Below are 23,033 nucleotides of genomic sequence, written 5' to 3' on the forward strand. Positions count from 1 at the left end.
GATACCATGGACTGCAGCACGCCAGGCCTTCCTGTCCCTCACCGTCTCCCGGAGTTTGCCCAAGTTCCTGTCCGTTGAATCGGTGATGCCATCCAACTATCTCATCCTCTGTCACCCTCTTCTCCTTCTGCCTTCAGTCTTTCCCAGCATCAGGGTCTTTTCCAAAGAGTCATTCATTCATTCAGCTAAATTTTCTGCCAGGAATTTGTCCAGATCCTGAGAATATAGCAGTGAACAAAATAGAACGCTCCTGCCTTAGGGAGCTTACATTAGCAAGGAAAGTTGGTTGATTTACTGTAGGAAGGGGTCAGAGCTGTGATGGATTGTGAAAGTGCCACCACACCGCAGTGACTTTCGAGCAGAGAATGATGCAGGTCAGCAAACAAGAACATTTAAATAAGTCTTTCTCTCCCTCAGGTTAGAGAATCAGTGATAAATCGTTTCCTCATTGCGAAACACCATTTTCTTCTTTCGGATTTGGTAGTAGAAGAAGAAGTTCCCAATATCAGGTAAAAAAAAAAATCTTGTTATTTCTTGTAAAAATTATTTGTATTGTATTATATTAAATATTCCCTGTGAATGTAAGATTTCTATCAGGGTATGGTATGCATTTGGCCCCCTAACAGTACTGGAAACTGGTAAAGCCTGATGAACGCCTGATGTCACATTTTGGGGGGGATTCTGTTAGCACGAGTATCACGAGACCCTCTCCATCACATTCCAGTGGACCCCATCTCACCTCCCACCACCCCCAAGGGCACTTCCCCAGCCTTGGCTATCTTCTCATTCCAGTCACGTGAAATGTGACAGCATCCTTTCCAGCACATCGTCCTCCTGCCTTCATCACCTCCCTGGGCCAAGGTCTCCCTCACTCCCCCGTCACAGGGCAGTGGGGTGGTCGAGAATTATCCCGCTGAGATTCTGAGTGTCAGGGAGAGGCCTGGTTCCAGCACTGCCGCTGGGAGGCACAGAGCTGCCCTGTGTTTGGTAACAGGTGGGCAGCAGGGGAAAATGGATATTTTCATAGAAGTTGGGAATTGACTCTATTTGTTTGCTAAATCGTCTCCCTGTCATTTAAAATAATTCTCAAATGGTCTCAAGTCGAGGCGGATGCATGAAAGATGAAAGAGAACTTTCTATATTGGTGGGCTTGCACAGTCCATTGACTTCATGACCCTTCCTGTGGTTAAATCTCCTGGTCTCCTGAAAGGGCTTCCCTGGTGGCTCAGCTGGTAAAGAATCTGCCTGAAATGTGGGAGACCTGGGTTTGATCCCTGGGTTGGGAAGATCCCCTGGAGAAGGGAAAGGCTACCCACTCCAGTATTCTGGCCTGGAGAATTCTATGGAGTGTATAATCCACAGGGTTGCAAAGAGTTTTTGTGCAAACTCACAAAAAGTCTTTGGACATATGTCGCAAAGTTATTGGACACAACAGATGGTCTCCTGAAAAGGTTATTTCCTACGCATGGACTTCCTCTCTGCCACCCAGCTGGCAAGGAGACAAAAAACTGGTGCAATCCATGGGAGCCCCTTTTCCTGGCTTTGCCTCCATCCTCATACAGAAGGGAGGCTGTGCCCACAGAAAATTCATGCAAAGTGAAAGTGAAGTTGCTCAGTCATATCCGACTCTTTGCAACCCCATGGACTATAGCCTACCAGGCTCCACCGTCCATGGGATTTTCCAGGCAAGAATACTGGAGTGGGTTGCCATTTCCTTCTCCAGGAGATCTTCCCGACCCAGGGATTGAACCCAGGTCTCCCGCATTGTAGGCAGACACTTTACCATCTGAGCCACCAGGGAAGTCCTCTCCATTCCAGGCCCACAGTCCAATCATTGACTGTTTTCTTTTTCAATCATGAAAATTACACTTTAGATGATGATTTTTCATGCTGTTTTCCATTTCTTTTCTTTCTTTTTCTTTTTTCTGCTTTACTTTTCTGCATTAAGTTCTGAAGGCTCAGGGTATGTTCTTTCTTCTTTTCATTTTGGTTTGTTCTTGGCTTTAGATTAAGATATTTCTGTATATAATGGTTCCAGCCACCATGATGTTCTCATGCTGACTATGGGGACAGCTAAGTCTTGTGACAGGAGATATTCCTCGGGGAGGGAGCAAGTATTGAGGAAAGAAGCGATGTGCTTTGTTACAACCTCCTGGCAAAGGTTTTTCTCTGAGGTTCCCAAGTCTGGGTTAGGCAGGCATCCTGGCAGAGTGATTAAAAAGATGGGCTATAATTTGTGTCAGTGTGGATGGACTTTTGAGGGCATTCTGTTAAATAGGATGAGTCAGAGAAAGAGAAGATCTCTGGGATTCTCACATATGTGGAATCTAAAAGAGCCAAACTAATAAGAACAGAGACTAGACTGTTGGTCACACAGGGCTAGGGGCAGGGGGATTGGGGGGATATTTAAGGGTAGAAGGGTATAAGCCTGCAACCAGTAGATAAATAAGTCCTGGAGATCTAATGTACAGCATAGTGATTATCGTCAACAATATAAACTTCAAGGGTGCTAAGAGACTGTATATTAATTGTTCACACCACACACACACACAAAAAAAAACAATAATTACTTAAAGTGATAGATAGAGGTGTTGGCTAATGCTGCCTACGGTGGTAACCATAATGCCATGTGTTAATGTATCAAACACATCTACTGTATACCTTGAACTTATACAGTGTTATATATCAACTGTATCTCACTAAAATTCTAAAATTAAAATGTACGGTAAAACCAAAAAAGACATTTGCAAAAATGTAAAATAGTGTCACTCTCCTCACACTCTTGGTTTTGGGAAAGATAGTTATTTTTTCACAAATTTTACATCACATTGTTATATAATGCGCTTATTCTTGTCCCAAATGAGTTAATGAAAAGATATGTGCAGATATTCAAAGAAAAAGTTGGGCTGTCAAGTCAGGGTGATCTGAGCTTGAACCTCAGCTCCCTCTCCTTCTATTTAGGAGCCTCCAGCAAATTCTATCACCTCTCAGAGCCTCCAGTTTCTTCATATGAAAAATGGGGTAACACCCTTGTAAGGATTAGAAAGAGTATACGTAAGGCCCCTCACACTCTGCTTGAACCGTAGCGGTGCTGGTAAACGGGAGCTCCTCTGTGCTCCCTTAGAAGGCCCTGGGGGGCTCACGGAACCACGGGCCCTGGGAGTCCCTTGGGAGTCATCTCCCTGGGCTGGCACGTGCCTCTTGGAAGGAGGGCTCCAGTCCAGCCAGCTCTTCCGTACTCACAGAGAAGAACCGCGTGAGCGTTGCCAGCCTGAGGCCAGCTCTGCCCAGCTGGCATTGCTCTGTGGCTGTCGGGCTTAGCCATTCACATCAGCTTCCCGATACGAAGTGTCCACTGTGCTCTCTTTAGTCTCTGGGGCAGAATTAAACTCGCTGTTCCCTGGCCCTTCTCATTCATAGATTGTGTTGCTTTCACCTTCCAGGAAGTGTTCATGGGTGTCATCTCAGTGACAGGCAGAGACATAGAGAGGTAGAGAGATCCCCCTGGCCCCCCTCCCCTGCCTTCCTCCTATCTCCATCCCCTCCTTTCTCCAGCAGAATCACCGTGGCATCGTGACCACTGTCATCATCCCAACAGTCACTGTGTTAGGGCATCTGCTAATGCTAGACCCGTACCCAGGGGCTCTGTGTACGTGCCTCGCTTAGTCCTCTCAATAACCCCAAGAGGTAGGTATTAATATTCCATTTTACAGATGATGAAACAGAGACAGCAAGAGGTGAAATGATTTGCCCAAGGTGAGCAGGATGCACTGGCCTGGAAATACTGGCCCTGAAAAGCGGTAGAACTGAGGTGAAGAGGGTCAACGAGGAAGGTGGAAGGAAGCATTGGGTGTTGCAGGATTGGCAGGAGCAAAAGTGGACAGTTGGCAAGCTCAGGCCACGTTTGAGGGGCTGCGGGATGAACAAGGCAGAGGGCAAGCAGGAGGTGCAGGGCGGGGCCCAGAACCTGAGTTATCTGCCTCGGATCAGAAGCTGCTAAAATATACGTTCATCATCTACGCAGTAGATCTCCCCCATCTTGGGAGAATCTTTTGACAATTCCCACCCCTCCTCAAAGAGACAAAGAGTTTTTCGGGGGCCCATGAGGGACCTTGGGGCAGAGTGTGGGAAGGTGTCTCGTGAACTTCCCCAGTCTTTCTTTCCCCTAGAGTCCTAACTCTGTTCTGTAATCATTAGCATTTTGGGCCTGAGCCTTTTCAAGCTGGCAGAGCAAAAGCGACCACTGAGGCCGAGGAGAAAAGGCCGGAAGAAGGTGACAGCCCAAAACCTGTCCGACGGAGACATAAAGCTGCTGGTGAACATCATCCGGGCTTACGACATTCCGGTGAGGAAGCCGACGGCAAGGTGAGAGCCCTCCAAGCCGGCCTGGGGTGGGAGCTGCAGGACCCCACCTCTTCACAGTGTGTTCACTCTCATCATCAACAGAGTTGTTGCTCTGTGGGGGCTGAGGGGAGGGATGGGGGTGAGGGTGGGTGTTCTTGATGATGTCGGGGCCCCATTAGTTCCAAGTAACAGAACCAAGGTGGCCCTAGAGGTAAGGAACCTGCCTGCCAATGCAAGAGACGCGGGTTCGATTCCTGGCTCTGGAATGTCCCCTGGAGAGGTCATGGCAACCCACTCCTGTCTTCTTGCCTAGAGAATCCCATGGACAGAGGAGCCTGGTGGGCTACAGTCCATGGGACTACAGAGAGTCAGACATGACTGAGCAACTGTGCACAGCACAGCACAACAGAACCAAATCAGTCGATTTAAGGTAAAGAGGGGCTTTGTTGGCTATATCTCACGGAACAAGAGGACAGCAGATGTGGTGGAACCACGTGGGAGACCTAAGATTAAGCTGGCATCTTCAAAGGCCCTTTGTCTCTCTTGCTTCCGTGTGAATTTGCTTCACTCTTTGTGTGATGGAAGTGATTCATCCTCGATGGTTCCACCCCCAGTCATCAGCTCCCCAAAAGGTCCTAGCCCAGGTCGGGTGCTGAGCCACATCTAGTTACCTACAGTCAGGGGCGGGTTCACAGGGACCAGCCCTGAAGACGGGGGACAGTCCTCAGAGAAGTGGGTGAGAGCTGGGAAGATACCCCAAAGGTGCATATTCTAGACTCCGAAACATGTGCTGTGAGCACAAAACTGTGGCTTCTTTTTTATCTGCCCAGAGAAAGGAATTACACCCACTGTATTTCATACACTGGGGCAATGGGGACTCCTCAGCCATAAGGAAGTGTTAATCGATTCATTGTGTCTGAGTCTGTGACCCCATGGGCTGTAGCCCACCAGGCTCCTCTGTCCATGGGATTCTCCAGGCTAGAATACTGGGGTGGGTTGCCATTCCCTTCTCCAGGGGATCTTCCTGACCCAGGGATCAAACCCGGGTCACCTGCATTGCAGGCAGATTCTTTTACTGTCTGAGCCACCAGGGAAACCCAACTATAAGTAAGGTGAGCTTAAATTTCTTAGCCCCTTGGAGAACAGAGACAGAAGGAACAAGAATTACTCCTCTTTGCTGGTGGCCTTACCAGTGTGATGAGGGAGGCTATACCTTACGGTACATTCACAGTGTTCTAGGCACTACCCCAGGCACTTCCGTATCTATGATTTCACTTACTTCTCACTACTATTACTGTCTCCATTTTACAAAAGGGCGAATGGAAGTGAAGAGCTTGTCGTGGCTTGCCCAAGGGCCTCCAGCCGTCTGATTACAGAAGTCCCCTGTTCTAGCCTGGGCCTCTTTCCTCCCTAGGTTCTTCCTTTTAAATGATCTATCCACTCCCACCCCCCCTATTATTTTGCCCTCCTTTTTTTCTTCTAACTCATCTACCCATCACAGAACATCCGATCATCACCAACTATTCCCAGAGTTTGGTCACATTTTGTTTTGTGAATGTCTCTCTAAGCTTTGAATCTGTGCCATAGCATTGCTTCCCCAAGCCACATCCCAGCCTTTTCATCTTGATCGCATTAAAGCTCAACTGTGGGGTGAAAAGCTGTTTTTGTTATTTTTTAATGAATAGGCAATAGGTATTATTTTTTATTTCTGTTAAGTTTTTTAAGATTTAAACGATTTCATTCAAATCATTACAAAGAAGCATAATTGATCCTATTGTTTTACATTTAGTGTAGACTCATCAAGTCAGCTCAGATACCAATTCTTGCACTAAATCCACCCAAATCTTAGCCCTCTCCCCTTAAAACTAAACTAAATAGGATTTTCAGTACTCTCTCTGCTCTCTTATATCCCATGCCCTCCAGTCTAACACATACCCCACTATATTATGACTCTTTGTTTATCTAGTCTAAGCTAAAGTGTATCTTATTGGCCTTTGCAGCCCCAGAGTCTAACAGATTGCTAAAGTACAGGAGGTACTAAACAGATGTTTGTGTAATAATGCAATTGACAGTGTTCCAAACAGGAAAAAGGTTTTCTCTGGTAGCTGTTGAGTTAAATGTTCCACTTTCCTTGTCTCGTAGTTTGTCTGAAACCCTTTCTGTGAAAAGGTAAGACAGTCTGGTGGAAAGAGATAAGGTGTACTTTGCCACTGAATGTGAAATACTAGATACACCAGAAAATTCAAAACAAATATGCAAGTGGGTTGTTGGGATGAGGGGGAAGGAGTCTGGGAGAGGATCTCTGGACATGACCTTCATTTCTTCCTTTATGAATGGCAATTCAAAAGGGAAAGAGGACAAGACTCGTAGATCCTAACTCGAGCTAGGAATCACTGACCAACTTTTGCCAGTGATGCCTGGCAGGCCCAGAGAGAGAGATCTTACCTGGGATGTGTAGCTCAAGCTTCCTGGAGTATGAAGTTTCAAAAAACATACAGAGAAAGAGGACCTGAATTGGATGGAGGCAGGGCAGGCTGGTTAGGAGGCTCAGGATTCTGCTACCTGAAAGGGATTGATGCTCTCAATTATGGGGGAAAGGCACCCACGAGACCGTAGAGAGAAAAGGTCTCTTCTTCTATTCCAGCCAGACATGCAGACCTAAGGAAGGACGTTGGAAAGGTTCTGGTAGTCACTAGGTGAGTAGGGAGGACCAGAGCATATGAAAAGACTTCTAAAGCGTCAACAAGCTTTGCAAGAATGTCTGCCAGGATAACTATCAGCACCAAACATCTTTGGAGAAACCATCTGCTCAGTAACATAATTAGACTTTCCCTGTCATTTATTTCTTCTGTTCATTTTTCCCTCCTAGTAAATTCCACCAGACATCAAGATCTTCAAGGACCTTCACTGAAAAGCACGCTGCTTCCCCGACAACACACAGCCCAGCCCACAGCGCCGACTACCCCCTCGGCCAGGTGAGATACCCAAGTGCTGGCTCTCTGGTTAGAATCTTGCCCCTTATGTTTTTAAGAATTGCCTAGAAAGTTCATAATCCATTTTCTGTCTCATTTTCTTTGAAAATATACTATTTAGAATCATGTTTTTCCTCTGCTCAGAACAAAATAATTCTACTAAGTGTTACAGACTGTTTTCTCTTGATTAAAAAAAAATAGTATAGAAATTTATTAAAAGTATATGCATAAACTTCCAAACTTCCAGTTTCTGCTCGGGATTTAGTGAGCTGAAAAGGGTTTCAATCCTAAACTGAAACAAACCAATAACAAAAAATCTAGCTAAACAGAAACTGTACATGTTCTTTTTTTTTTTTTTTTTTAAAGGTTTTAGTACGTCCTTTTGTAGAAGTTTCATTTCAGCGAACAATCTGCCATACCACTACAGCAGAAGGACCAAATCCCAGCTGGAATGAAGAACTTGAACTTCCATTTAGGTAGGCATATTTTTCTCATATCACAAGTGGTTCCAATCAAGGGGGGAAGAAAATGGGAAATGTCCAGCTTTTGAAATGTGGGTTCATTGTTAGGATACCCCACTCAACTCCAGGCTCTGGTTCCTCAGAGCCCAAGCTTTCCACTCCCTTGACCCCATAGGCCCTACACTGATTTTTTTTTTTTCCCTATCTCTCCAGCTCTGGGAGCCTTAAGTAATTTCAAACCCAAATCTCCTTCATTGCAGGTGGTCTCCTGCATTTTAGGTTGTTTCTTTACCAACTGAGTCACCTTGGAAACAGAACTAGTTAAGTCAGAAGACAAACAGGAGAAAAAAAAAAGAAAGAGAGAGAAATAGATACCACTTTTCTACATAGTATAAGCAAAAAAGAATGAGCAAAGTTCAAGGCCAACGCTCAACCAAGCAGATGCAGTGGCCCGGTTTGGAGCCATGCCACGGAGAGGGCTGCTCTGGCCAGGCCTGGCAAAACTCAGAGCAGCTGATGTAGCAGATGAACCTCACCTCGGCCTTGGTTAATTGGCAGGAAAAGTGACTGGGCTTCCCTGTTGGCTCAGTGGTAAAGAACTCGCCAGCCAATGCAGGAGACACGGCTTCAATCCCCGGGTGGGGAAGATGCCCTGGAGGAGGAATTGGCAACCCACTCCAGCATTCTTGCCTGGGAAACCACATGGACAGAGGAGCCAGGCAGGCTGCAGTCCATGAGGTCACAAAGAGTCGGACAGGACTTAGAGATGAAACAACAAACCACACTGTAGGATCCCCGTGCTGGAGAAACCCTTTAACTGAAAGAACTGCCGTTAGTCCTCATTTCTTTGCTCATATTCCTGTTTGGACATTGGAGTGCTCACTATTTCTCTTTTGCTTCTTTCGTGTTCTCTGATCGTGGTGCGCATCTGCAGGGCCCCCAACGGGGATTATAGCACCGGCAGCCTGCAGTCAGTGAAAGACGACGTGTTCATCAACATCTTCGATGAAGTGCTGTATGACGTCTTGGAGGTGAGCTCACGTTTTTGAGGAAGATGTCTGTACTTGTTTTCATATCCTCTACCCGCCGTGCAAGGCCTGTCAGGGAGGAGAAATTTTCCCCTTATTCTTGTGGGGTCTGTTAGCTGGTCTGATAATTAAGCTGACACAAGATAGATTAACAGGGGGGAAGGAAACCAACTTTTAATTTTGTGCATACAGAAGTCTCATAGATATAGTATCTAGGAAGTGACCAAGGCAGATAGCTTTTATACTTTTTAGACAAAGAAATGATAAAGATGTGAGGAGTTGACGAGATAAGGACGTTTGGATTCAATGTGGTAAATTAGTAAAGGCTAACAAGGTGCATTTATGCAGCCTCCCTGGCCTTGGAGTCCCTCTCTGGTGAAAAGGTGTCTCTCTACGCAAGATGCAGGGAAGGTACCTTTCCTCGGGTTGGGGTGGGGGAGGGGGGGTGGGGTATTTCCTGCTTTCTGGAGACTGGAGACAAAGGAGGGTCTGGGTGTTCTTACACCAGCTGTTTTTCAAATAACTTGAATTCAAAATAACCAATCTGCCACTCTGGCAGGTCTGGGGGCAGCCTGCCCTCAGTACCATAGGTCCCCAAATTCGGGATGTTTGAAACCTGACATGTATGAATGAGGAACGGGAGGAGGGAGGAAGAGAAACAGCTTTTTTAAAACAATAATTGTATTTATTTGTCTGTGGCTGGGCTGGGTCTTTGCTTCTCTGAGGGCTTTCTCTAGCTGCAGTGCGAGGTCTTACTGCTGTGGCTTCTCTTGTTTCTGTTCACCGGCTCCAGGGCGCGTGGGCTTAGTTGCGCCAAGGCATGCGGGATCTTCCAGGACCAGAGATCAAACCCGTGTCTCCTGCACTGGCAGGCAGGTTCTTAACCACTGCGCCACCAGGGAAGCCTGAGAACCAGCCCTTTTGTTTTCAATCTGAGTGTCTGCTATGATCCAGGAATTGTGCTAATTCTTTATTAGCACATTGCCTTAGCTCTTTCTAAGCACACTGTCTTAATTCTAAAATAACCCATGAAATAGATTATCATTTTTCTTGTTGTTTTGTTTTTTCTTTTTTAAAATATTAATTTATTCAGTTGGCCACACTGGGTCTTAGCTGTGGCATGTGGGAGCTAGTCCCCTGACCAGGGATTGAACCTGGGCCCCCTGTATTGGAAGTGCAGAATCATACCCACTGAACCACCAGGGAAGTCCCCAAAGTAGACCGTTAAACTCCCAATTTATTGATGAGGAAACTGAGGTCCAGAGAGGTTAAATGACTTTCCTGGTTTTTACATAACTATTAAGTGTCTCAACAAGAATGTGACTTATATCTGTTTAACCTAAACCTACTGTGCTTTCAGCTAAAATCCTGCTGCTTTCCTGCTGTCGAGTTACTTATTAAATGACTGTCTGGAGTTGTTAAACAATTATGACTTCCCACCCCTCCTTTAGGACGACCGTGAAAGAGGAAGTGGAATCCACACTCGTATTGAGAGACACTGGCTGGGGTGTGTGAAAATTCCGTTCAGCACGATATATTTCCAAGCAAGGGTAAGCGTCTGAAGTCAGAATTCCATGGCAGTGGGGAACTGCTCTATCCAGCTTTTCTGGTACAGCTTTCTTTGTGGAGGTATACCCTTAACACTGGGGCTTCCTTGGTGGCTTAGTAGTAAAGAATCCACCTGCCAATGCAGGAGATGGGGGCTCGATCCCTGGGTCGGGAAGATCCCCTGGAGGAGGAAATGGCAACCCACTCCAGTATTCTTGCCTAGGAAATCCCATGGACAGAGGAGTCTGGTGGGCTACAGTCTGTGGGGCCCCAGAGTCAGTCGGATACGATTCAGCGACTGAGCAGGAGCACCCTTAACCCTGAGAGGACCGACACGCAAGGCCACTATTGGAAAGATAAATATCACTGTGTAAAGCCACTGATCTGTCATATTTGCATGACTTACTAAAACACCTATCTTCCTGACGATTAGTAGTTCACGTGCTGCTTTTCCAATCTGATAGTTTTTTTTAACACTTAAATAGACGTGAAGAAGGTAGGACAAAGTAGAAACTTGTCAAGAATGACTGGAGTCGGGTGGACAGATGCCTGAGAATAACCTGAAGAAAACAATCAGGCCAGCTGATGGCCCCTTTAATTAAGTGCATTCATGTTTCCAGAGTCCTCACTATTTCAGAAATGAACATCGGTTGACTCGCTCAACTAAGTACCGTTCTTCAGAGTTTAACAATTTTGTGTAAGAGGATCCATCAGGTTAACAATTCTTGAATGGCAGAGCAACTCTAATCTGGGACAGTTAAAGGTTTTGAAATGGCATTAACACCCCAGTATTAAATCCATAGCAACAGGGAGCTTTGAGGCAAAGTCATGCTAATCTCACACAGCTCCAGAGGAAACAGTGTAATTCCACAGGTGATGGCCGCGTGGAACAAATGCTGCCTCTGTCAGAGCCTCGGGCAAGACCCAGAACAAAACTCCAGTCTGAGAGGCTTGAATTGGTTGGAATATCAGGAATCGTTTAGCATTGCAGTCTTCCCTAGACCAAAGGGACTGTCTGTAGGTGGTGCCGCAGTTTTATGCTTGCCAGATACTCTACAGTACTTTCCTCTTGGACTAGATTTGAAATGAAAAATAGAATTTAAAGAGCACATCATTTTGCAAATCCTACTTCCCATGTTATGTGGCATCACACGAGGAAGGGTACTCAGAAGTAGTTCCTCCAAAGCTCTTCCCGATAAAAGAGTAAACTGCTTTTCTGTATTCTGGTAACAACCACACTCTGGTTGAGTCCCCTAAAGTAAGCACCTCACTGGCTTCTAGGGAAGCCTGCTCTCCTTCCAGTCGCTCTGTCATCAGTTTCTTCTTTGAACTGTGCCGTGAGCCAAGTTCCTCCCTGTTGTTGCTGCCTAGCCGCTAAGTCTGACTCTCTGCGACCCTATGTACTGTAGCCCACCAGGGCTCTCTGTCTCTGGGATTCTCCAAGCAAGAATACTAGAGTGGGTTGCCATTTCTTTCTCCAGGGGATGTTCCCGACGCAGGGATCGAACCCACATCTTCTGCATCGGCAGGCAGATTCTTTGCCACAGACTTGTTTTGCCGATTGAGTCGTGAGGTTTAATTAAGGTGACAAACTAGCTATATGATATGGTCCTGATAAATACAATTATTACTATTATTATTGGGCGTCCCTGGTGGCCCATTTATTTCTATTATTATTACTGCATCAGAATTCTGTTCATTTTGTGTGGCAGCAAACCAAGATCTATGAGTAATGGGTCCAGGGAGGAACTTGGGCATCCCAGGTGGCTCAGTGGTAAAGAATCTGGCTGCCAACGCAGGAAATGCAGGTTCCATCCCTGGGTCGGGAAGATCCCCTGGAGGCGGAACTGGCAACCCACACCAGTATTCTTGCCTGGAAAATTCCATGGACAGAGGAGCCTGGTGGGCTACAGTCCATGAGGTCGCAGAGTCAGACACGACTGAGCCACCAAGCACGCACGCATGCACTAGGAGGGGCGTAACTGGCACCTAGTGCACTGAGGCCGGGAAAGCTGCAAATGCCCCGCAGGGCCCAGGCCTGCCTCCCACAGAGCTATCAGTCCCAACCGACAGTGCCCAGGGTGAGAAGCTCTGTCTTAAGTTCCTACACTTCAGCTACTTGGAGATGGTGCCACTGCCTCCTGGCTCATCTGCTGTTTCAGCTGAAGTTTATACAGCTCTGTGTTTACACTCTTCCTCCCCCTGCATCCTCCCATCTGCCTGGTTCAGGCTTTAGGGAAGCTCCCAGGTAAGTGTTAGTCACTCAGTTGTATCTGACTCTCTGTGACCCCATGGACTGTAGCCCACCAGGCTCCTCTGTCCGTGGGATTCTCCAGGCGAGAATACTGGAGTGGGTTGCCGTTTCCTTCTCCAAGGGATCTTCCCGACCCAGGGATCGAACCTGGGTCTCCCGCATTGCAGGCAAACTCTTTACTGACTGAGCCACCAGGGAAGACCCACCAAAGCAAGGAGGAAAATAAATAAGAGCTTATTTCATTCCTCTCTAGAGGGCATAGTCACTGAAAGCTTCAGTTCTTTCTGTCTTTGTTCTGAGAAATAAATGTCGCAAAAGACTGAAATAAAAATTGGATTCTTTGAAAATCTGTGAGTCTAAAATTCTAGCCCTGAGTAGTTTTGTGGCACCAGACAGTCTTTTGTAAACTTGATTGTTTTGACTACAAAGGTGTAAAAAGTTCTGCCTTTTTGAACGTCTGTGTAAGTTAGGTCGTTTTATGTAAGTGGCTTGTAATTCATTGAGCCTGCATCCAGCCTCCTGTGTATGCACACCAAACACTGCTACCTGTCGGAGAAGGGTGACACAAAGGGAAACACAACGCAGATTCTGTGTGCAGAGAACAGTAATCTAAAAGTATACGGTAAATATGCACACAGCAAAGCCTGGCAGAATGTGTCAGTGCGATAAATGAAAGAAGCAAGCTACCTGTGAGGCTGGCGGAGATGACAAAACAAACCATGAAGGAGATAGCATCTGACCTGAGCCTTGAAAAATGATTCAAATTCTAAAATGTGGAGACACGGAGCTGGGCATCCCAGCAAAGGGGGCTGGCTGCCAGCTAACACTTGCCATGGGCCGGGCATTTTTCTTAGTGTTTTGCATCTATTAATCCACTCAACACACATAATGACCCTACAAAGTAGGTACTATTATTGTTTCCTTTTTACAAATGCACAAGTTGAGTCACTTGGGGTTTAACCCAGGATTTGAACCCAGGCAACCTAGTGTGGGAAAGACTAAAGGCAGGAGGAGAGGGGACAGCAGAGGATGAGGTGGTTGGACGGCATCACTGACTCAGTGTACATGAGTTTGAGTGAGCTCAGGGAGATGGCGAAGGACAGGGAAGCCTGGCGAGCTGCAGTCCATGGGGTCAAAAAGAGTGGGACATGACTGAGCCACTGAAGAACGACCACCTAGTGTGGGTATCAGCCTGCACAACTAGTACACGCTCTGCTGAGCCAAGCACAGCAGGCAGGGAGAGAGACAGCCTTGCTGACGGGGCGTAAGAAGACAAGTCTAGAGAGACGGGTGCGCCCTGAATACCAGTCTGAGCAGTTTCTACTGAATTCATCACGTCATGGGGAGCTGACTTGCCTTTGAACTTCTGTTGGAAAATCACCAGGATGCTTCAGTTCAGTTCAGTTGCTCAGTCATGTCTGACTCTTTGTGACCCCATGGACTGCAGCACACCAGGCCTCCCTGTCTATCACCAACCTCTGGATCTTGATCAAACTCAAGCCCGTCAAGTCGATGCCATCCAACCATCTCATCCTCTATCGTCCCCTTCTCCTCCCGCCTTCAATCTTTCCCAGCATCAGGGTCTTCTCCAGTGAGTCAGCTCTTCGCATCAGGTAGCCTAAGTATTGCAGTTTCTGCTTCAGCACCAGTCCTTCCAATGAATATTGAGGACTGATTTCCTTTAGGATGGACTGGTTGGATCGCCTTGCAGTCCAAGGGACTCTCAAGAGTCTTCTCCAACACCACAGTTTAGAAGCATCACTTCTTCTGTGCTCAGCTTTCTTTAGTCCAGCTCTCACATCCACACATGACCACTCTCACTCTCTCTCACCAGGATGCTTCCTAGTTGTATTTTCTTCACAGATCGATGGAACGTTTAAGATCGATATTCCCCCAGTGCTCCTGGGCTACAGTAAGGAGCGAAGCATGATGATGGACCGGGGTTTTGACTCTGTCCGAAGCCTGAGTGAAGGCTCTTACATCACCCTGTTTATTACCTTGGAGCCTCAGCTAGTTCCTGGGGAGTCGGTTCGAGAAAAGGTAACTGTGTAGTCTCCGGAATCCCATATGAGATGCAGATGAAACGTGAGAGAGGCTTGCTAGGCTATGCTTTCGTAAAATTAGACTGAACAGATAAGCAGAGGTTTCCTTTCTTGAGCATCTATTATTACATTCAGAGGGGAGCTTCCAAACGGGGAGAGAGCAGACTATGACTGGGGCCGACAGGCCGAAAACCAGAGGGCCCTTTGCACTGGGCATTCTTCCCAGGCAACTGACCTCCTACTGCAGGAGTTTTAAGAGCCCCGTGGCCTTCCTTCCTTAAAATGAGCCTATCTAAGCTGTCAGCTGCTGCCTTCAGTGGCTTTTCACTGCCCCACTGTGGCTGCAGGTGGCATTTCTCTTAGACCTCCAAAATGCGGGCTTACGAAAACCCCTCTGAAATGCAAACTCGGCCGCTCCTTGTGCCTTGACAGGACCCGGGCGTCCTAAACACACAGCAGCAGAAACGAGCCCTCAGGGAGCCCCTGCAGGTCTTTCAGGAGAGAGAGGGTCTTGCCCTAAACAGTAGGGACCATAACCTGGAATTGTTTTTCCGCTCAACAGCAACTGCCAGGATTAGCAGATTAGTCTTCCCTCCACCATCATCCCACGCTGAGCCATACCATGCGATTTTTCTTAAGTGATTTACTCATGGAATGGTCTAAGAAAATCAGTAGTAACTCCTGAAACTCTTATTTTAACATCCCTACTTTGTGTCGGTAAAAACGAAAGTGTCCTAAAGTAGATGATTTCTGTTAATGAAGTCTTCCTCTTATTTTGCTTTTCCTTTCTTGCCTCTGATAGATGGGTGACATGCTTAAAAAGGTACCATGTATTTTGTTTTGCTGTTCATCAGTCAGTGGTTATTGAGCTTCCGTCACCTGCTTCTGTCCTCTGCCTCGTTATAGAAGCTGCTGGGTCCTAATGTATGTGTAATCCCTTGGCCTGGAACTACAGACGTCTGCAGTTCCTGTCTAGTCTTGCCTCTGGGCCCATGTCATCTTGTCAGAAAGATTCTTATTTAGCTCTGAATCTGGAAGTCACATGTCAGAATGTCACCTGCATACTGGGAGCCACTTCCACTGTTTGCAAGCCCATAAAACCCATGACCTGCTTCTTACAGAAGCAGCGTGGCTATGACACTTATTTCTGGCCAGTGGAGCTGCCACAGTATAGGTAGTCAAAGAGAGGGGGAGAAAAAAAAAAAAAGAAAACATTCAGTTTTCTGTAAATATTCACATTAACCAAAAGTTAAGGAATTGAGCCAGTTAAGAATCTTCCAAATTTCATGCTGAATCAACTGTGAATTTGTTGATTCTACCTTTGTTTTATAATAAATAACCCCAATCCTTTTAGCATTTGGCTTTCGCCTGGCACTTCTCAGATGACCAACTCAGCATTTGTTGTTGTTTAGTTGCTCAGGCATGTCCGACTCTTTTGCAGCTCCATGGACTGTAGCCTGCCAGACTCCTCTGTCCATGGAATTCTCCAGCAAGAATACTGGGGCAGGTTGCCATTTTCTTCTCCAGGGCATCTTCCCAACCCAGGGATCGAACCTGTGTCTCCTGCACTAGCAAGCGGATTCTTTACCACTGAGAAACCAGGGAAACCCTCACCAGTTTAGCATACTGCTCCTTAAATTACTGCTTCAGCCCATTAAATGGTAATTCTGGTAATTTAAACAGGTATTAACGACCATTATGAGATACCTGTTAAACGTTTACCTTATGCATGCTTGGTGCAGAGAAGAACACAAAATGACTCAGACATGGGCCCTGCTCCCAGGAAGCACTGGCCATGGAGTCAAAATGCACAGCAGATATTCAGGTCTACGTGGTAGGAAAAGTTTTATATTGAGTTGGCGGAAATGTTCATTCATGTTTTACCATAACAGCTTACAGAAAACCCAAACGAAAAAAAAAAAAAGAAAACCCAAACTAACTTTTTGGCCAACCCAGTACATACTTGTTTCAATCTAGAATGCCAACAGTCAGTGCTGATGCCAGATTTTCACTGTTCTCTCTGGACAGTGCCTATAGGTGCCTCTCTCTAATGCCTCCCTGGCACACAGTGTCTATCCCTATAGGATCTCTGGTCAAGTATTAGTATTTTAAGCCCCTGATTCCTTATTAATGGTCTCCTCTAGACTAGCTTACTCCTTGGAAGAAAAGTTATGACCAACCTAAACAGCATATTCAAAAGCAGAGACATTACTTTGCCAACAAAGGTTCGTCTAGTCAAGGCTATGGTTTTTCCAGTGGTCATGTATGTATGTGAGAGTTGGACTATAAAGAAAGCTGAGCGCCCAAGAATTGATGGTTTTGAAGTGTGGTATTGGAGAAGACTCTTGAGAGTCCCTTGGACTGCAAGGAGATCCAACCAGTCCATCCTAAACGAAATCAGTCCTGGGTGTTCATTGGAAGGACTGATGTTGAAACTGAAACTCCAATACTTTGGCCACCTGATTCGAAGAGATGACTCATTGGAAAAGACCCTGATGCTGGGAAAGATTGAGGGCAGGAGGAGAAGGGACAACAGAGGATGAGATGGTTGGATGGCATCACCGACTCAATGGATATGGGTTTGGGTGGACTCCGGGAGTTGGTAATGGACAGGGAGGCCTGGCGTGCTACGGTTCATGGGGTCGCAAAGAGTTGGATACGACTGAGCGACTGAACTGAACAGAACTGAACTAGACTAGAAGTTTCTTGAGGGGTCTGCCTTATATACACTTATCCAGACTGCCTCAAACCCTTTAGACTTTCAGCAAATATTTTTAATAATTGGATAGATGGATAAATATATAAACTAATCAGTTTAAAGGAAGCAGGGATGAATTCAAAAGGGTGCTTTTTTTCACATCACCCTTGTTTCATAATTCTCTGTCTCTTTAAGGTTATGATTATTTCTACCCTAAGCATCTGTGACACACCCATACTGAAGTTTTATAAGCTCACTTTTTTTCATTTACTTATAAATTCATCATGACACCTATTTGGTAGCTACCAAGTCTTGGCACTGTGCTGAATACGTGGTCATAATGATGATGGTGTAATGACAATGTTAAGATTCAGATGTAAGTGGACGTCTTGTGAGAATACCCAGGAGGTTTTTGGAGATGCCTCCATCCTATCTCCCCCCAACTTCTTAGAGTACAGCCATCAAATTAGAAACAGGAACCACAGTTCAGCTCCAATATAAGAGAAGTCAAGAACAATCCAAGCTCATGAGGGAGGGGATATGTGTATACTTATGGCTGATTCATGTTGTTGTAGAGCAGAAACCAACACAATATTGTTAAACAATTATCCTCCAATTAAAAAATTTTTTAAAGCCATAACTTATGGAATAAAAAAAGAACAATTTTATATTCTAGGTCCTATTAAAAGTCATAAAATAGTAATGGGATGTTATCTGTGCTCTCATTCATTCATTTGGTAACACTTATTAAACACTTTACCATGTGCTGGCTAGTACCCTCAATACTGAAGATTAAAAAAAAAAAACTAGATCAAAACAAAATCCCTGACTTCAGGAGTCCTGTTCTGTGAGGGAGACAGTGTAATCAAATATGTCAGCAGCTTTAAATGCTAAAATAAATAAAAAGTATGAAGGGGATGTCTGGAGGTATTTCCCTACTAAAAAAACAAAAAACAAAACAAAACAAAAAACCAACTTTCAAGCACTGCCAGGAATGTAAACCTTACTTAAAAGTTGACTTTCTAGTAAAATTTGTGTTTGTCAAAGTAAGTAATCAACCATACATAAATTTTTATACTAAACAACAAAAATCTTATAAGAACACTTAAATATCTGCTTTATTCATGCTACTTTTTAGCAATGCCTTTAAGGAAATATGACACCATATGTCCAGAGACAAGTGAAATCTGTTTCATCTGCTTGAGTTACTAAAAAGGCTGAGATTTGGCTCAGCTTGGATCAGAGAACCACTTTTTAAAGTATTTTATAAATGTTTAAGTATTATATCCTTCACATTTCTAGTTCTGCTTCCTTCTACTTCAGGCTCATTACTGTTATTTATTACATTGGCTATGGATTAAAACCTTTTAACACATCCATATATACTTGTTGCTTCCCAGTGGCTAAGCAGTAAAGAAGCTGCCTGCCAATGCAGGAGATGCGAGTTCGATCCCAGGTCGGGAAGATCCCCTGGAGAAAGAAATGGCAACCGACTCCAGTGTTCTTGCCTGGGAAATGCCATGGACAGAGGAGCCTGGCGGGCTGCAGTCCATGGGGTCAAAGAGCTGGCGCAACTGAGCACAGATGCATGGATATATACTTATACATGTTGTCCTTTTAACATGAGCTGCTTTAGCTTTGCACTTGAGACATTAGGTTTCTGAGTCCCTCTAACACCAACATCAAAATACACATAAAACTATTGCTTGGACTCATCAATCAGAATCAGTACATCATAGCTTAACTTTTATGTGTTGCTTTATTAATCTAATACTTTCCATATGGCTGTATGCCTAATGACTACTTTCTTGCTGTTGTTCAGTCACTGAGTTGTGTCTGACTCTTTGCGACACCTGGACTTCAGAACGCCAGGCTTCGCTGTCCTTCACTATCTCCCAGGATTTGCTCAAACCATGTCCATTGAGTCAGTGATGCTCTCTAACCATCTCATCCTGTGCTGCCCCCTCCTCCTCCTGCCTTCAATCTTTCCCAGCATCAGGGTCTTTTCCAATGAGTCAGCTCTTTGCATCAGGTGACCAAAGTATTGGAGCTTCAGCTTCAGCATCAGTCTTTCCAATGAATATCCAGGATTGACTTCTTTTAGGATTGCCTGGTTTGATCTCCTTTCAATGTCATTGAATTTTTAATGAGTCATTTTTAATGAGTCCATCTGATTTTTAGATTATAAATACAATTAAATAAGGCTTCAGGAACACCAGGGCATGACAGTGTTGTTAAGGGGGGGTCACCGAATCACACCTCCTGAAGCACATGTTGAGTCCACGTTGACTGTGGGATCCGAACAGGTTCCACCATATCTCCTGTAATCATACACATCTTTCCTTTTGAAGTTTGATTCCCAGGAAGATGAGAAATTGCTTCAAGCAACAGAGAAGTTTCGAGCTGAGTGTGCCTTGAAGTTTCCCAACCGGCAGTGCCTCACCACAGTGGTTGACGTTAGCGGGAAGACCGTCTTCGTCACTCGTTATCTCAAGCCTTTAAACCCTCCTCAGGAGCTCCTTGATGCTTACCCCAACAACCCCCAAGCAACAGCGGTAAGCATTTCATAGCGAATCAGTATCGGCGCTTAAAAGGTTTTAAAATTCAGTATGTGAAAGTCGCTCAGTTGTGTCTGACGCTTTGTGGCCCCATGGACTCTATGTAGCCTGCCAGGCTCCTCTGTCCATGGAATTCTCTGGGCCAGAATACCAGAATGGGTAGCCATTCTCTTCTCCAGGAGATCTTCCCAACCTAAGGATCAAACCCAGGTCTCCCGCATTGCAGGCAGATTCTTTACCATCTGAGCCACTAGGGAAGCCCAAAGTTCAGTATGTTACCCTCTTAATTATCATATTTCATGGTACTTAGGATAGTAACTATGTCAAGAACATTAGTGATTAATGATTAAGATTTTTTTTAGTACCACGAGGCTTACTTTCCTTACAGAAGTCTGAAGGTACCAGCAAGGATAATAACCCTTGCTCCATTCGTTCAGTGAATTCATTAATTATTGAGTGCTTACTGTGGCCCTGACATTACACTGGGTGCTGGAAAATTAACACCTGGAAGACGCTCCCCATGAGTACAGCATTTAGGACATCTCCACAAAGCACATCCCTACCAGGCTGTTAAATGCGCATCGTTCTCTGCCTGTAAAGAACCACACCTATCAGAGTCTCAAATGAACAGAACTGTGTGTTGAATAGACTACTCTTTTTATCCTTTCCAGCTTATTTATTTTATACATAAACATGTTGCACCGTCTTTTTTTTTTTAACTTCTTTTTAAATTTTTTCAAATTATTAAAATATGATAATACATTTATAGGAGACTTGGAAAATACAGACCATGTAGTTCCACTATATATTACAATTATTTTTTTAAGTAGATACATTAAGATTTTTAGTTGGAGTTTCAGTATCAAACTCTCAAAAATTAATAGAATGAATATATAGAGACGTAGAAGGATATAGTAGACCTGAAAAGCACAATGAACCAATTCAAGGTAATTAAGATTTATACAATTTTCACACAACAGTAGGATACAAATGCTATTCAAGTTCCCGTAGACTGTAAACCAGGAGACACTGGAACATATCCAGGGATATACGACCAGGTACAAAACTTTCATGATATAAAGGTATTAAAATCATACAAAGTCTTGAACAGGCTATTCTTAATTGAACACTGTAACTCTTAACTGTCTTTGGAGAGTGGATTGTAAGACAGTAACCCCTGCTAGTGAGTTATTAATATAGCAATTTAGGGACAGAGAAGGAAGGCTCTCAGAAAATCCTAGATGCAACACATAATGACAGGTAAAGAAAACAGGAAATCTGTGTAGAATTCAACAAGTGGTGGCACCCCACTCCAGTACTCTTGCCTGGAAAATCCCATGGATGGAGGGGCCTGGTGGGCTGCAGTCCATGGGGTTGCGAAGAGTCGGACATGACTGAGCGACTTCACTTTGATTTTTCACTTTCATGCATTGGAGAAGGAAATGGCAACCCACTCCAGTGTTCTCGCCTGGAGAATCCCAGGGATGGGGGAGCCTGGTGGGCTGCCGTCTATGGGGTTGCACAGAGTCGGACATGACTGAAGCGACTTAGCAGTAGCAGCAGGTGGCTCAGACAGTAAAGAATCCACCTGCAATGCAGGAGACCTGGGTTCGATCCTAGGTCGGGAAGATGCCCTGGAGAAGGAAACGGCTACCCACTCCAGTATTCTTGCCTGGAGGATCCCGTGGACAGAGCAGCCTGGTAGGCTATAGCCCATGTTGGAAAGAGTCAGACATCACTGAGCGACTGACACTTTCTTTCACTTTCAACAAGCATTGTCTTCATAGAAATAATATAAAACCTGTGTGGTTGAAAAATCAAGATAAAACAAAAATCCTGAAAAACATGTATATATGTCAGGACGGATTGATGAGACCATTTTAATGCCCTATATTTTCCAAGGGCAAAGATAAATGTTTTTAACTTTAGAAAGAAAGTGAAAGTGAAGTCGCTCAGTCATGTCCGACTCTTTGCTACACCATGAACTGTTGCCTATGAGGCTCCTCCATTCATGGGATTTTCCAGGCAAGAGTACTGGAGTGGGTTGCCGTTCCCTTCTCCAGGGAATCTTCCCAACCCAGGGATTGAACCCAGGTCTCCTGCATTGCAGGCATACACTTTACAATCTGAGCTACCAGGAAAGCCCAACTTTAGAGTTCAAGTTAAATATTCAAATTGAAATTTCTAGATTAACAACTTAAAAGAATCTTAAAAATTGGGTATAACTTCCAAACTAGCAGAAGATAAAATAACAAAATGGAGTAAAGAGAGTGAGAAGGGGAAAAAACACTGAAAAAGTGTGAAAAATAAAAAGCACAGAATAAGGTAGTAGAAATAGTCTAAATATTTACCAGTAATCACAATCAAAGTGAAGGGATTAAACTTTCCAGTTAAAACACAGACTGTACAGCTAGATTTTTAAAACACTTTGTAGTGGAACTTGACACACTGATTCTAATATTTATACAGCAGTGCAAAGAGCCAAAAATAGCAAAATAATCCTGCAGAGTAAGAAGAGCTCAGTGGGAAGATCTACCATGTCATATAGTCACTAAGGTAAAATCGTACTGACACACAGATAAAAAAAGAGAATTTAAAAATCCAGAATAGAGCTACACAAATATGACCCACTCAAACCTGATGTATGACAAAGCTGGCACTGGAAATTAGTAAAGGAAAAACTATTACATAAACTGTAGTGGGATCACTGATTTTACATATGGAAAAAAGATAAACATCAATTCCTGCTTCACACCATTCAACAGATAGACTGAGAACTTACATATGAAAGGCATTTTTATCCATAAGACCTGATATAGGAAGATCATTAAACAAGCCAGAAAAAAGCACTGACTATAAAGAGAAAGCATAAACTTGACCACATTACGACTGAGAACCTGAGTCTAACAAAAGAACAGCACAAAGGAAATGAAAAGACAAGCCACAGTCGCGAGAGGGTGTTTATAGCTGAGCCACCAGGGAAGTCATATAATAGACCAAAGAATAGTAACTAAAATATATTTTTTAAAAACTACACATAAACTTGAAAATATACAAAATACTTAAATACAAAGTCACAGAAGTAGAAACATGAAGGGCCAATAAGCATATAAAAAGATGTTCGTCCT

The 23,033-nt window shown here is 44.6% G+C and overlaps 1 protein-coding gene across 6 annotated transcripts in view; it reads left to right on the forward strand.

The window, feature by feature from the left end:
* The window catches only part of CC2D2A (coiled-coil and C2 domain containing 2A), a 131,191-nt gene that overhangs the window by 90,632 nt on the left and 17,526 nt on the right, over positions 1–23,033 (forward strand). For 5 of the 6 annotated variants that reach the window (XM_024993645.2, XM_024993647.2, XM_024993646.2 and 2 more), the window contains 8 exons: positions 418–509; positions 4,198–4,365; positions 7,214–7,319; positions 7,683–7,792; positions 8,712–8,808; positions 10,257–10,355; positions 14,471–14,647; positions 19,699–19,902. In XM_024993645.2, the coding sequence (XP_024849413.1) occupies positions 418–509; positions 4,198–4,365; positions 7,214–7,319; positions 7,683–7,792; positions 8,712–8,808; positions 10,257–10,355; positions 14,471–14,647; positions 19,699–19,902 (1,053 nt within the window). The remainder of the gene's footprint in view (positions 1–417; positions 510–4,197; positions 4,366–7,213; positions 7,320–7,682; positions 7,793–8,711; positions 8,809–10,256; positions 10,356–14,470; positions 14,648–19,698; positions 19,903–23,033) is intronic. The other variant, XM_024993649.2, reaches the window with a different exon arrangement.

This window comes from Bos taurus, chromosome 6 (genome assembly GCF_002263795.3).
Source record: "Bos taurus isolate L1 Dominette 01449 registration number 42190680 breed Hereford chromosome 6, ARS-UCD2.0, whole genome shotgun sequence".
In the NCBI taxonomy this organism is placed as follows: domain Eukaryota; kingdom Metazoa; phylum Chordata; class Mammalia; order Artiodactyla; family Bovidae; genus Bos; species Bos taurus.